Source organism: Nyctereutes procyonoides, unplaced genomic scaffold (assembly GCF_905146905.1).
Source record: "Nyctereutes procyonoides isolate TBG_1078 unplaced genomic scaffold, NYPRO_anot_genome, whole genome shotgun sequence".
In the NCBI taxonomy this organism is placed as follows: Eukaryota; Metazoa; Chordata; class Mammalia; order Carnivora; family Canidae; genus Nyctereutes; species Nyctereutes procyonoides.
The window spans coordinates 55,671,059-55,686,237 of NW_026575146.1; the positions used below are offsets into that span (position 1 = coordinate 55,671,059).

General features: G+C 39.9%; 1 protein-coding gene across 2 annotated transcripts in view; it reads left to right on the forward strand.

Moving 5' to 3' along the window:
- DOCK8 (dedicator of cytokinesis 8) overlaps nucleotides 1-15,179 on the forward strand; it is a 223,866-nt gene that overhangs the window by 41,177 nt on the left and 167,510 nt on the right. For both annotated transcript variants that reach the window (XM_055310526.1, XM_055310527.1), the window contains exon 2: nucleotides 6,252-6,354. In XM_055310526.1, the coding sequence (XP_055166501.1) occupies nucleotides 6,252-6,354 (103 nt within the window). The remainder of the gene's footprint in view (nucleotides 1-6,251; nucleotides 6,355-15,179) is intronic.

A 15,179-nucleotide genomic window follows, 5' to 3' on the forward strand; every position in this document is an offset into this window, starting at 1 on the left:
CCTATGGCCATATACGTGTAGGTGCCATCCATGAATGTCTATAATTAGTATTTATTACTAGCTACGTACTTTACACTCATATTTGTTAGTGGTCTGTTAGTTACTAAGTCAGTTGTTAGTTACTAAGAGTACATTACATGTTTGCTTTTCTTTATCCCACCAATAGTGAACGATTTCACGATTGTTTAAAACGTGTCACATTCAGGAAAGCCCTAAGCCCTTTTAAATACTTAATAACATGGTTTTTTCTTGAATCAGTTTTAAAATTCTTCCAACCATTTTGGCTGCTGGCCATCCAGCATATAGTGAAAGAATTTTCTTTTAGGGATGAAAGCCAGAAAGAAGCCTTCCGGGGCTATGTAGTTTCCTGGCACTGCTGCTGGTGTAGATCATGGTGCTAACAGTTCCACTTGGAGATTCTTGAGCATCTTTGCCAGTTCCAGCTGGAAAGGTATCCAAGGAATCAGATAGTCCAGCCCTTTCATTTCACACGTAATGAAACTAAGACTCAGCCTGGTTAACTAATATACTTGAACTCAAACAGCTGGCAAATGGCTACATTTATTGTAAAGAAATGGGGCAGACTGATAGTTAAAATACTTGAAGTAGGAGCATGGAAACCTAATGTTTAGATCTCATGAAATGGTGAAATCAAACAAACAAAATGCTGTTTTCCATCAGGTCTGTTCCTCCTCCTCCTCCTCCTCCCCCCTCCTCCTCCTCCTTCTTCTTCCTTTTTTTTTCCCAAAGTGTGGTTAGAAAGTCCTCTTTTATAGGAGGGGAGGGGCAGTCTCTCTTTATATATATATATATATATAGATGATAGTATAGAGAGAGAGAGAGAGAGAGAGAGAGAGAGAGAATTTTAAGCAGGCTCCATGCCCATTGCGGAGCCCAATACGGGGCTCAATCTCATGACCCTGAGATCATGACCTGGGCCGAAATCAGAAGTTGGATGTTTAACCAACTGAGCCACCCAGGCACCCTGGTTCAATAGTCCTTTTGTTTCAGAAGCCTCCTAAGCATTCCTAAGCTCAATTACCAACTCCCTCCTCTTTGCTCACAAGGCATGATCACATTTTTTATTATAATATTTATCATGTTGTATTAAAATCATTTATTCCATTATCCATCTGTCTTCCTCTCCCTCACCCACTGGGCTTTGCCTCCAGAAGGAGCAACAATATTGCCTTGAACTTTAATCTCTAGCACTTGCCAGAGAGTCTGGCACTTCTGTGCCCTTGATGTTTTATAAATGAATGAATGAACTAATACTCTCTCATAGTCTTGCACTATTAGCAAATATTTACTGACATAAAAATCCCCTGGAGTTGCTGGCTAAACATGCAGTTTTCCAGGCCATGTCATAAGAGATGCTGTTTCAGGATGGGGGGTAGGGTCTAGGAATCTAGATTTTATTAAGCAGCTGATAATTTGATGTATATGATCCATAGGCCACACTTATTAGCAGCATAGGCTGCATCATTAGTTCCACTGGTACTTAGTCCCAACTGTGTGTATCACAATTATCTGTCCATCTGAATAAAAAAAAAGAGCTTTGCTACCTACCTATACCCTTGTATTCTGACTCCTGAGTAGGAGTACCAGCACTTTATTTTTTAAGATCTATTCATTCATTCATGAGAGACGGGGAGAGAGAGAGAGAGAGAGAGAGAGAGAGAGAGAGAGGCAGACAGAGAAGCAGACTCCAACCAGGAGCCCGATGCAGGACTCGATCCCGGTCCTGGGATCATGACCTGGGCCAAAGGCAACCACCCAACTGCTGAGCCACCCAGGCATCCCAAGTACCACTGCTTTAGACAAATCCCAGGGCTCCCTCCCAGTTTGATTTGTAGAAATAAAGAAAATAATATTTTAGGGGCACTTGAGTGTCTCAGTGATTGAATGTCTGCCTTTTTGGCTCACGTCGTGATCCCGGGGTCCTGGGATCCAGTCCCGCATCAGGCTCCCCACAGGGAGCCTGCTTCTCCCTCTACCTATGTCTCTGCCTCTCTCTCTCTCTCTCTCTCTCTCTCTCTCATGAATAAATAAGTAAAATCTTTAAAAAAAGAAAGAAAATATTTTAAAACATTTTGAGTTACTAGAAGAGTGGCTTAGCTCATCAAGGAAATATCATCATAATATAAATCTAGCATCATGAAAGTTATCTTAGACATGTTGAATTTGGTCTGAGACTCAAATACAGAGGAAATAAGAGCCATATGCAATCACTACCTGTGTGGACACCAAGTCTGTATGACCCCTTCCCTGGGCTGAATTCTCCCATCTGTGTAGACAGGCTTTCCCCTTCACTATGGTCAATGTAGAGATGAAGAGGGTTGATTTTGACTCTGGGGTGCTAGGTGCTCTTGAGAATGAATTTCCCTATCACTAACTTAATAGCTGAAGTTCACAGAATTTAAATTATTCTCAAGAAGTGCACCTGTGCCTGCGTGCTACTTTATATGTATACACTTTTTTTTTTGAATGATCAACTTAGGCAACTTTACATCAGAAAGAGCTGAATAAGGTAGTTATTAAGCTACTTTATATAACTACTGAGAGGATTTCTGATCCTTGTGGTGTATTTACACATATACTGTTAGTCATTTCTATTCAGCTCCTTACATTACTTTTCACTTGTAACTTTTTGGTATGTACCTTTCCATGGGTGAACCTAATTCATATATTTATTTTAAGTGGGAAAATCCTATTTCACCTATTTGCTGTTATTTACTGGGGGCTCTCCCTCACATTAAGTGCTATGGTTATTTTCAATTATTTACCACCATACACAGAGTTCTTATACTCATTTCTGCTCAAATTATATGTTTGTATGAATCCCATAGGGCATATTCTCCAAAGCTAAATGATTACATTACAAAGTAATGATAGTTTTATAGTTCTTGTTGTGTATTACAGTGTTGCTTTCCAGAGGCACTGAACCAATATACCACCCTGTGGGGTCCCACCGGGGTGTGGGGCATGCCGATTTTCTCACGGTTTGACCAACGTGTGATTTTGTCATTCTAGCTTATTTTTGCTGGTTTAAAATGTGTGTAGGACATCTCCAGAGAGACTTAATTTTGACTTTCTTTAAACTATATAAGTTCTTTTCCTTATGGGACGGTTCGCTATTTTCGTTTTAGGGACAAAGAATTCATCTCCATATTTGACGGTTTTGAAGGGATGGGTTTAATTGCATTCCATAGAAGTGATCCTGTAGGCATAGGAAATAGGATCAGGCTCGACTGTCAGGGAAGAGGATCAGTTGTATGGCTCCTAATTAGGAAACTGATGTGAAGAATTGCAACAGAAACCCCTCCTGACCCCATTTAAGGAAAGATTGAAGAGCGGGAACATTCTGATTGCATGCTGAAAAAAATATTGGGGTTTTGGCACAGGACAACAGATTTTGCTTCAAAATGAAAGCAAGCATCTGTCCCTGCTTCCTTTCTTTGATTCTCTTACTATACCACTCCTTTCTTGAACCTTTTTAGGTATTCCCATTTCAGGTAGATGCCTCTGGTCTATGGCAGGAAGAGCTTCAGAATGACCAGGAGACTAAATCATGTGGAGAAGACCTGAGGGCAGAAGTCTCAGGAGCAGTGAGTCATATCTGTCAGAAGGCATCCAGGTCATAGCGAAGGATCTTTGCTTGGTTGTCTTTTCCCTCCATGTCTATGGTCATCTCCCTAAGTAAGCAGATAAGTGATCACCATGCTGTGTTGGGTTCCTTTGGTGCCAAACACAAGATAGTGTGTTCATGCAAGATGGGCCTTTGGATATGGACAGTGGTCTAATCTGTTGTTTTTTAAAAATTGATGATTGTTCAACTTGTAATGAAAATCAGCCTATTGAGTACTTGAAAGCAAATTCTGAAAGTTTTTCTCCATTCCTGGCTGTTCCATTAAATTAGGTAATTTTTGCCTTCACTCTTGTGTCTTTAGGATACTTTTACACATCTGTATTTATATCTGTATCTATATCAGCTTTATTTAGAAATAATTCACATACCACACAGTTAACCCATTTTTAACATGTGCAGGTCGCTAATTCTTAATATATTCATAGAATTGTGCTTCCATCATCACAATCAATTTTAAAACATTTTCATCACCTCCCCCCCCCCCAAAAAAAATACCCTGCTCCCATTAGCAGTCACTCCTCATTTTCCTCCAAGGCCCAGTGCTAGGCAACTACTCATCTACATTCTGTCTCTATACATTTTCTTGTTCTGGAAATTTCATATAAGGACTAATAAAATATGTGGTCTTTGGGTTTAGCTCATTTCAATTCACATGATGTTTTTGAGGTGCATCCATGTTGTCATTTTTAGCATTACTTCTTTTTTATTGCTCAATAATATTCCATTGCATCATGGGCCACATTTTGCTTATCCATGCAGCAGTTGATAGACATTTGGGTTGTTTCCACTTTTCTATTATGAATAATGCTGCTATAAACATTCATGTATAAATTTTTATATGAAGGTATGTTTTCATCTCTCTCAGATATACACCTAGGAGTGGAATTGCTGGGATATATATGGGAACACCATATTTAACTTTTTGAGGAATTACCAGACTATTTTTCAAAGCACTTGCACAATTTTACATTCTGGCTAATAATGCGTGATGCTCCAGTTTCTCTATCCTCACCAATACCTGTTATTGCCCATCTTTTCTGCTATAGCCATCCTAGTCATTGTGCAGTGGCAGCTCATGCAGTTTTGATTTGCATTTCCCCAGCGGAATAGAATACTTCTGATCCTGGTATGTTCTTAGACTTAAAAAAATTAAACAAGGACAATATCTCAGGAAATTCAGGAATACAGGTAGTATGGCCTGCTTTCACTTCCTGGGGCGTTTCACACTCCACTGCATTGTCATGTAGGGGTGGTATCCCTGGCATCAATGTGCTCCAGCCATTTTCTTCCATCCTTTTATCCATTCATCATTCAGAATCCTGGGAAGGAGAGATCATTGTCCTGTGTTGGGTTATGTGCCCGCCCCCTTTACTTTGTAATTATGCCTAGACAATGTACAGCATGAGTGTATGACTCTTGGAAGAACATTAGGGTGCTCTCAGATTGGGAGAATGGATGCCACACATAGGATCTGAGCAGGCTTTCTGCTTCTCTAGAAGTGCCACATTGCCACATTTGGGAGCCAAGCAGACCATGTCAGAAACCTTATCATGAGGGTAATTAATAATTATGCCTTAGTACACATTATAATGGGGAAAATATAATAAGCTTTATTTATAATACTCAAATATTATACTTTAAAATTATAATTAAAAATTTATATAGCCCTTTGTTGGATACATAGCATGTTTCAAATATATTATCTCATTTGATCTTCAATAAATGTCTGTTAGTGTCTAGTTATACTATATAGCAGTCCCACTGTGCTTTAAATACACTTTTGTGAATTAGCCTAAGAATCTTCCCACCAACAAATGAGATCAAAAGAGAAATGTGACATGAGAAAATGTATTCTGAGCTTCAAACAAATGACTAACACATGAGTGCCTCAAAGTCAATCTGCTTGTAAGCCAGGGTTTCCCTGATCAACAGCTCATGACAGTAGGTGTGAGTAGACAATGGAGAACAACTTTCACGTAACTGGTTTCCAACTACCAACGATGTTGGCTGAGGGGACAATGGCGCTGTGATATGAATGACTCGAAGGCTCACTCTATCAGGAACAGTTTGGAAAAAGTACAGTCCTTGGAATTCTAAGTAGCATCTGAGGTGCCTGCAAGGAGGTGGAAGTGTTCATAGAATAGTTCTCTAGAGTGTTTTATCATAGCGGGCAGCTGGCCAGAAGAGTTCAACTGCTTAAAATGAGAATGGCTGGATCAAAATGGGAGCATGGAGGATATCTGGATCAAAGAACAGATCTCCTCATGCAGAGACAATGTCTCTGAATGGCTTGGGAAGAAGGATCCAAGTGCCCTGACTCTTTCCTTGGGCCTCAAACTCTTCCTCTGCGTCATACATTTACCCTTCCAGTACTGGGCAGCGGGCATGGTTGGTTGTAGGTGTCTGGGCCTTTATGAGCTTTTCAAGAGTATATACTATCACACAAAAGCTACAATGTTCATTCTTAACCACTGAGGACATATTAGTTCTACCAATTACCCAGCCAGGGCATGAGTTTTATAACATACCAAAGATTGTATCTATAATTGCGATGATTTGTTAAAAATAACCACTTCATTTAGATGTTTGTGTTTTACCCAAGGTATTCTTCAGCGGAAATAAGGAAACAGTTCACTCTCCCGCCAAACCTTGGCCAGTACCATCGACAGAGCATAAGTACCTCTGGCTTCCCCTCTCTTCAACTAGTAAGTATGAGTTATAGGTCTGCTTAGAGAATGTCAAGGGCAGAAATGCACAGCATACGCTTTTGCTTCCCAATTTTCCTTAGCTTTTCCACTGCCACCTTACACCTCCAACCACCACTTCCTAATGCCATGCCTGCCTGTGACACCAGACTATTTCTTCTCTTCCTCCTTCAATGTGATCTTAGAATGCAGTGTGGCCCCCTCCAGGGCTGTGGTTCTAAAGTCTCAGGCTTTAGTGGGCAAACAGGCTACTTGATTTTACCCAAATTAGGATTCATATTTTGGGGGAGAGTGGCCTGGAACCTTACTATCGTTTGTAATAGGCTTTTACTGGGAAAAATATATCCCCAATCTGAAAAGCCAAGTTAGAAACCTTCATTTTCAAAAAATTGTTTTCTTGGAAGTATAATTCAGATACAATAAATTCACTCATTTTACATGTACAGTTTGGTGAATTTGACCAATTTCTAGTCATTTAACTTCTCAATCAAGGTATGGAACAGTCTCTTCATCCAGCCTGAAATCCAAGGCAATCACTGCTCCACTTCTGTCATAATTTTACCTTACCTGGAACTTCATATAATTGGAATCACAGGGCAGACCTTCATTTTTGAAACACACTCCCCTTTGAAGTGGAACATGGTTTATATTTTTATATTAACACCGACCATTGGGTGCACATTATGTGTTATAGTATTTGAGGACTGAATGCCAGACATATGTCAGGTGGAATAAACCTGACTTAAATGAGATGATTTGTAAAACCAGAAGTGAGTATTCACTTCCTTTGTGGAGCCTGCAGCCCTTGTTGTACTCACTTCCTCACACAAAGCACAGCGGCGCTTTCTTACTTGTTCTAGTGGTTATCTTGGGGAGGTTAGGTTATTTTTTTTTTTTTTCATTTCTCACTTATTACTTCAAAACCACTTCTGCTCTTCGAAGTTTGGTAACCTTCCACTTGGCTTCCTGTTGCCGCCATCTTGCCTCCTGTAACAATTTACACGCCGCGTAACTGTGTATCTTTTCAAGGTATGTTTACTGGAGTGATGTGTGGTTGTTTCAGTAGGATAATTTTGTGTGTTGGGTAATTGATAAAATACTAGTAGTAAAAAATGTGTAGCACCTTTTACTGCACAAGGTAATGACATTTCTTAAACAAAACAAAATAAAACCCATTTATGACTTCGGTGACTTGCTAGACTGCCCTTTTTGTTTGTACTTTTACTGTCTCAAAATTGCAGATTATATATAAAAGCACATTAAATGCCTAATATCTGTGCTTTCAGATACACTAGATAACCTTTAGACTAAGAGATATTAGCTATGTTTTTTGTTTAATTTGGTGCTGATCTATATTTCATTGAAAACCAAGGGGGAAAAAAACTTCAAAAAAAAATTCCTGACTCAAATTGTATTCCAAATGATGCAAAATTCAGTTAAAAAGCGAGCAGATATATGTTCATATTTCAAAAAAGTTAAGGAGGTGGGGTTTGGTGTCTTGCTTGTTGGTAAATTAAGACTGTAGCTTCCTGCAGTTGCTGTCTTGAGAAACAGTGTGGACGTCATTTAATTAAGAGGCTTTAAGGAAGTTTAGCGAGCAAACTTTAACCCTTCTCTACACACCAGCTTTGACTTTTATGCTGCAGCTGTAAATTTTTTAAAGTCACAAAGAAAAAAAAATTGCTTACTATCTACAGCTGTTCTTTTGGCTGTTATGCCACTTCATCGGTAGGTTTTCACAAAAGTGATCATTTTGATGCATTTCTTCATTTGCTAGGTAGTCAAGTTAACATGGGGCTTAACTACCCATCTTGTAACAGAAGATATCAGAGAAGTAGCAAAAATAAGCAACTGCGTTTAGCTCTTAAAGAATCATTGTGTTCCTACGTGTCATAATTTATTCCTGGTTCTATTTGCAAATGAATAGCCTTTAAAATATGTGACTCTTAGTATTCTGGGTTAGCTCCTGAATCTCTCTTCCCAGATCCCAAGTCCAATTTCAGCACATCCTGCTGCCCCTGTTCCTTCTTGTTAACTGCATGAGGAACAGGAGGCATGAGGGAGGCGTGAGGGAGCCAGGAGGCCTGATTTTAATTCCCCCTTTGAAAACACACAGCCTGCCTAGGAAACCACGCTAACGTTTACTTGGTACCGGGCTGTAATGTCACAGTGAAGTAGCTGTTCTTTCCTCTGAGTCATCAACCTGAATAAAGGTTCCTCCAACAGACATCATCAACTTAATGGTGATTTCCCTTTACCTTAAAAAAAAAAAAAGTTCATTTCATAGGAAGATAATGGGACATTTCAGCAAGATTCATTCCCGCCAAGGCAGAGAAATAGCTTATCATCTAAAGATCTTCAAGCTAAAGTAGCTTTAAAAAAAAAAAAAAAAACCACAACTTCTCTTAAATGCTCTAAGCTCTTAAATGCTTAAAGCTCTAGGCTGTTCATTGTATTATTTTGGACAATTGAAAAGTAAGACCAAGTGCATTTTGACCTTTGTTTCCCTCCCTTACCTTTATACGCTATCCTTATACGCTATCCATTGCAACAACCCCACATGCTGATACAAATGGCTGTTTAATTTTTACAAGTATTTAATGGTGCCAAGTTATTTAAAACCCCATCAGTAGGGCGCTTGGGTGGCTCAGTTGGTTGAGCACCTGACTTTTGGTTTTGGTTTAGGGAATGATCTCAGGGTTGTGAGATTGAGTCCCTCATTGAGTTTCAGGCTCAGCTCTGGGTCTGTTTAAGATTCTCCCCCTTTGCCCCTCCCCCTACTCACACGTGCACTCTCTCCCTCTCTCTCAAATAAATAAATAAAAATCTAAAAAAAAACCCAAAATAATCAAATATGTTTGCTGTTTTGCAAGAGGTAAGAAGTTGACCACAAGTCTAAGTGGACCTCATTTTGCTTGAAGTTAACATGCCTGCTTCATGAATTTGTGTATATGAATAGAATTTTTGTGTTGCAAAAATTTACACTGTATCATAAAATTTACTTTTCATTTATAATAAATCATTAAAAATAATCACATATTTTTTTACATATTTTTTTCTACAAAAACTCATCAGAAGGATCTGGGGTGAAGCATTACTGCCACTGATTAGGTATATAACCTGGAGCAAGTTAACTTCTGTGAAGGCTTCAGCTTTTTCATTTGCAATGTTGCTGTAATAGTGCTTCCCCCACTAGGGTTTAATAGAATGGTATCATAGATGTTGTGTAATCAGTGGCAAGTGGCACAGTCCACATGTTTGGCACTGTTGTCCATGTACTGGAGACACTGTGGGAGATTAAAGGGTGGCCAGAGTGGTTTCAGCACTGAAAGGCCTTGTGGTCTATTTGAGAGGACAGATGATACAGAGGATCTATATAATCTTTAAGCATGGTTGGTGTTCAAGAGGTGGTAAAAGCTTTCTGGGGGGAGACTGAGAAGACTTAAAGGACGGTTCTTAGCCCTGGCTGCACATTAGAATCATCCAGGACCTTTAGAAATACCTGTGGCTAGGCTCACCAGAGAACAATTAAATCAGAATCTCTAAGGGTTGGAGCCTAGGTATCAGTGTGTTATAGTTCCCTGGGATTCTAGCATGTGATCCAGATTGAGGATTGTTTAGAGACCCTACTAAGGTAGAAGTATTCCAAATAGAGGGAAAAAACACGAAAAAAGGTAGTTTCTTTTATTGTCCTGGTTGCTCTGAATTTCAGAAAATGTGGTAGGCAAGGACCACTTGCTAACCCTATGGATATATCCTTGTGTAAATATAGTGGCTTCTGTTGTAAACCGGATCAATCAAATGAGAGGAAGGATGTGTTTGGGGTGTGTGTGTGTGGTTTTATTGGATTTTTGTTTTTTAACTCTACTTGTAAAAGTTAGCTGTGATGTATGTATGTTTTCAAAGAGGTAAAATAATTTTAGGTCTTGCATTCTTGAATATGAAGAGGACTGACCATTTTGAGTTGGCTTTTTTAGACCTGGTGATATGATGGTAGACTTGCTCTGGGTCTCTTTGACACTCCTGTCAGAGTCTTTTGTGACAAGTGCCAAAGAGCACGGCCTTGTGTGTAGACTAACTTGTTTGTATCGTTGCCCATTGGCTTTAGCATCCTCCATTGCCACAGCCACATGGATAGTAGGTTGATCAGACACCCTCTAATGCCAACCGTCTAAACAGGCAAATGACTGTATATTTGATGTCTTCATTAAAATGAAAGAGTAAAATACTAAAACTATTTTCTGATTATTCAAAGTTGAAGGGAGAGTGAAATACAAGAGAAGAAAAGGTTGGGGTTTCTATCCTAGGGTAGAAAGGAGAATTTGAGACACCATATGTGGTTAATAACCTTAACCTACATTTTCATAGAGGGAAAAATTCTGTTTTTAAAAACGAGAATAGAAAAGTTTTGAAGTGGAATGGAATGTATCAGCTGGAATGTAACAGTTCTTGCTGAAGCAAAGGTTGTAAAAGGCCACTTCCTAAACACCATGGTTACATGACATGTTTGTGTATAACATTTATGTAAAAAAGAAAAAAGTCTCATGCCTTAGAAGGTGTTTTTTTTATAATATGTTTAAGCTTCTGTGCAATAAAGCAGCCTTTTTATTTTACTACCAAGGATGACCTAAATGTTAGATAACTTGATCAATATGATTCTTTAAAATTTTTCTGATGCTGTTCATCTTTTGTGCTTCATCTTTCAAGGAGTTGGGCTGTCCTTCGGTTTTATTGATTTCCCTTGAGGGGATATGATGGAAATGAAGATCTCAATATAGTTTTCATGCAGATTTACAGTGGAACATAAAATGACAGAGTGGCAGCCTGTGTGCAGAGCAGGAGTTTCATTACTACCATTGAAAAGCAGGGAAATTAGAGTATCTTGGTAAAAATAGATTGATGCCCATAATGGCATGTCAACATCTTCTACTCACTGGTACCAGTAGAGGATTGCCATTGGTAGAAGCAGGGAAGCATTGTTTAATCTAAGCCACGAATTACTTTTAAATCACTGAAGCAGAACCTTACTGTCTTCAGTTCTGTTTACTTAAATATAGTAGAGGACTGAGAGGACTGTCTTGAGTATTCCCTCCTTCCTTCCATCCTTCCTTTCTTCCATCTTTCCAGAAATATGTATTGGGCTTCACTCTGTGCCAGGCATTGCTTTAAGAGGTGAGGACATGATAATGAATACAACAAAGGGACTAGCCTCATGGAACCTACATCTATAAGGGGAGACATAGACAAATAAGTGAATGTAGACTGTATCAAGGGGAATTAAGCACCTTGAAGAATAGAGGAGAAAAAGAGGATGGAGGGTGACATAAAGGTGAGCTATTTGGGTGTCTATTGGAAAGGAGACACTTGGGGAAGAATTCTGCATGAACTTGACAGGTATCTGAAGGAAGAGTATTCTAGGAGGAAGGAGCAGCAAGTGCAAAGTCCCCAAGACAAGAGTATGTGGTATGCTCCAGCGACAGCAAGGAAGTGGAGTATGAGCTGAGCAGAGGGTGCAGTTGTAGAGGAGATGATCAAAGGGAAAGCACAGCTGGGTCCTAGGCCTCAGAGACCACAGAAGAACTTTGGCTCTTACTCTGATTAAGATGGGAAGTCTCAGGAAGCATTGAGCCAGAAGCCAGGCATGATCTGACTTTTTTTTTTTTTTTTATAAAGGTGGCTTATAGAGTTATTTTTATAAGGATCACTCTGGTTGCTATGTGGAGAGTAGACTGGGGTGGGGAGGGCATTACAAAGTTGTCACAATAACTCTGGAATAGAGTTACAAATGTGATGCCAGTAGAGAAGGTGAGAAGGTTGGATGCTGAATATATTTCAAAGGTAAAGTGGGTAAGATTTTCTGATGAACAATATGTAAGGCATAAGAGAAAGAGGGAAAGCAACATTGACTCTGAAGTTTTTGCCCTGGGCAGCTGGCAGAATGGAATTGCCACTCCTGAGATGCCAAGACTTAGGGGATATGGAGAGAAAGATTGGCAGGAAAATTAAGAATTCGTTTTGAATTTGTTGGGTCTGAGAGTCCTATTAGAGCACCAGATAGTGATGTTTGGGTGTACTTGGAAAAGTCAACCTGGATTTCAGGGTAAAGATATATATTTGTAATTTTTTAAAATGATATTTAAAGCCATGGGAGTGGATGAGCTCATATGAGAGTGAATGCAGATTGAGAAGTAAAGACATTTTAGGACTGAATCCTGGTGCACTGTATCCAGCATAGGAGGAAAACCTAGAAAAAGTGATGTTCCAAAGGTAGAATGACCAACCATTCCAATTTGTTCTGTATGGAGAGGTTTCCTGGTACATGGACTTTCAGAGACTGGGTCTCCCTCCATCTGAATGAAGTGTTGCAAGAAAGAGGGAGTGATTAACTGTATCCGGTACTGTAGCTAAACCAGGACTGAGCAGTGACCATTGAATATGGCAACAAGGAGGTGTTGGGTGACTGACAAGACATCTCTCACAAACAGCCAAGTAGATTTGAGGACCACCTTCCATAAGGGTGAACACACGTGAGGTTACAAGGCCAGTATACCTGGAGATGTCATTCCTCTCCCCCAGCCTCACATAGAGCAGAGTGAAGCATACTACGCCCCCCACCCCATGCTATATAATGAAGGACCCTTGGGATTGCCTGTGTGATTTGGGTCAAGTCAACCTCTCTGTTTTTCAGCATCCTTTTTTTTTTTTTTTTTTTGAAGATTTTATTTATTCATGAGAGACACAGAGAGAGACACACAGAGAGAGGCAGAGACACAGGCAGAGGGAGAAGCAGACTCCCTGCAGGGAGCCTAATATGGGGCTCGATCCCAGGACCTTGGGATCATGACCCGAGCCAAAGGCAGACGCTCAACCACTGAGCCAACCAGGCGTCCTTCAGCATCCTTATTTATGAAATATCCAGATTTGCTATTTGAATGTGCTATCAGTGTGCTCTCTGAATACTACACTGTGCTAGGAGTGACATAGATTCATTTTAATCAGATATGGTTCTGGTGCTGTAGAAACTGTCAGTTTCAGAACAAATTGCATCCAATTTATGCCAGCAGAACTAGCCTTTGATGTGCGTTAGGGGACAAGGAAAAGCTCAAACTCCCTTAATTAAAAAACGGATATCTGGCTGTGAATAATTGAAGCACTTAGGGTGTTTATAATCTTTTTGTGTATTTCTAGTCTTTTGTTGATGAGGCCTCTGGAAAAAGTAGCCAAAAAGGAAGACTGCGCAAGTGTTCACTAAGGAAGTGTTGGAAGTTGCTTTGGGGCAGTGACTGTGTCTCCCACCTAGTGCTAGTCCACCGTAGGAACTCAGGGGGTATTTGTTGAATGAATGGAAGTAGATGGATTAGTCCAGGTTTAGTCAGAACAGTGGAACCAGGAAGAGATGCATCTGCACAGATATTTAGGAGCTGATTGTAGAGAAATGGCTTACCCATTGATGGTGGCTGGCTAAGTAGGTCCACAGAACAATCAGGGAGGCAAGATCCCAAGCAAGCCAGAACTCCATAGACAGGAGTTCAAGCCTGGAGTCCTTCAACTGATTAAGACAGCATCTACCTGAGTAAGTCAGGCCACTTAGGGGAGTCTCCTTTAGCGTGACTTAAAGTCAACTGATTAGGTAGGGGACTTTAATTATATTAGTAATATCCCTTCAACAGCAGCAGCTGTTTGATTGTGTCAGTAGAAGGTGTATTTATGCTTCAAAATGACTGTAGGAAGAGAAAAATAGTGTAGCCCACTCAGACTAGAAACATACTAGGAAGTAAATTTGGGGAATATAGTTCAGCCTAGGTGAGTTGACAATCAGGATAGATAAAACCTAATTTAGGATCATTTGTAGTCTTAAGTGTTTTTGTTTTTTAAGGTTTTTTTGTTCATTTGTTCGTTTCTATTTTGGTTATTTGGAGTTTTTTCTTCTATTACTTTAACAAGTGATGGTGGCAGTGTAGTAATTCATGGGATAAGGGCACCTTCTTGGAATTACTTTGGATTATACCATTTAATCTAGTCTTGGATCTTCACCGATTAGGAGGCCATATGTACAGCTCAACAGCAGAGAAAACAAAATAGTTAATTTTCGTGTTTGGCTTTTGAGTTGCCGAGAGCTCCAGTCCTGCCTTAAGGACGGATATTAGACCATCCCCCTCCACCCTGTGCTCAGACTTCAGCCCCCAACAAAATAAAATACCGCGGCAATTCTCTTCAATAATTATTTCTTCCCTTTGCTTACCAGTAGATCAATATAGTGTATGTGTTTGTGGGTGTGTGTTGATTACCTCATAATAAAACTTCTTCTTGAGATTAAGACGAGAGAGTTTAGAAAAGAGATATCTCTTTTGGTTCCTAGTTATTATCTGAATTTGCAAGAGGAACAACCTCCTCGGAGGCCCTGGTAACAGTCCTTGGGGTCTCCACCCACTTGCCAAAGGCAAGCCTAGTTTACATCATTTTAGGAATGGACAGTTTTCTCTGATTCAGCCTAGAGAGAGTAGGGGACACTAGCCAAATGCCAGCCTTGTCTGTCGTGCTGGAACCACACTCAATAGTTCTATCATATGGTTGGTGTTTAGAGTCTACTCAGTCCTGAAATATATGCTGACCTCGAGAGTTTGACTTTATGATCAATCTTGGGTATTGATTGTACTTGACACATTGCCCCACGATTAGTGCACAGTGAGGATACTGTGTCCTTTATCATGGCTCCCATCCTCAAAGATAGCATTATTTACTTATGAGAGTGTGGCAAGCTTCACCATCTATGGATGACTAGAGATCTGGGGAAAGATGCTTGAAAGGAGATACTTGTATTCTTT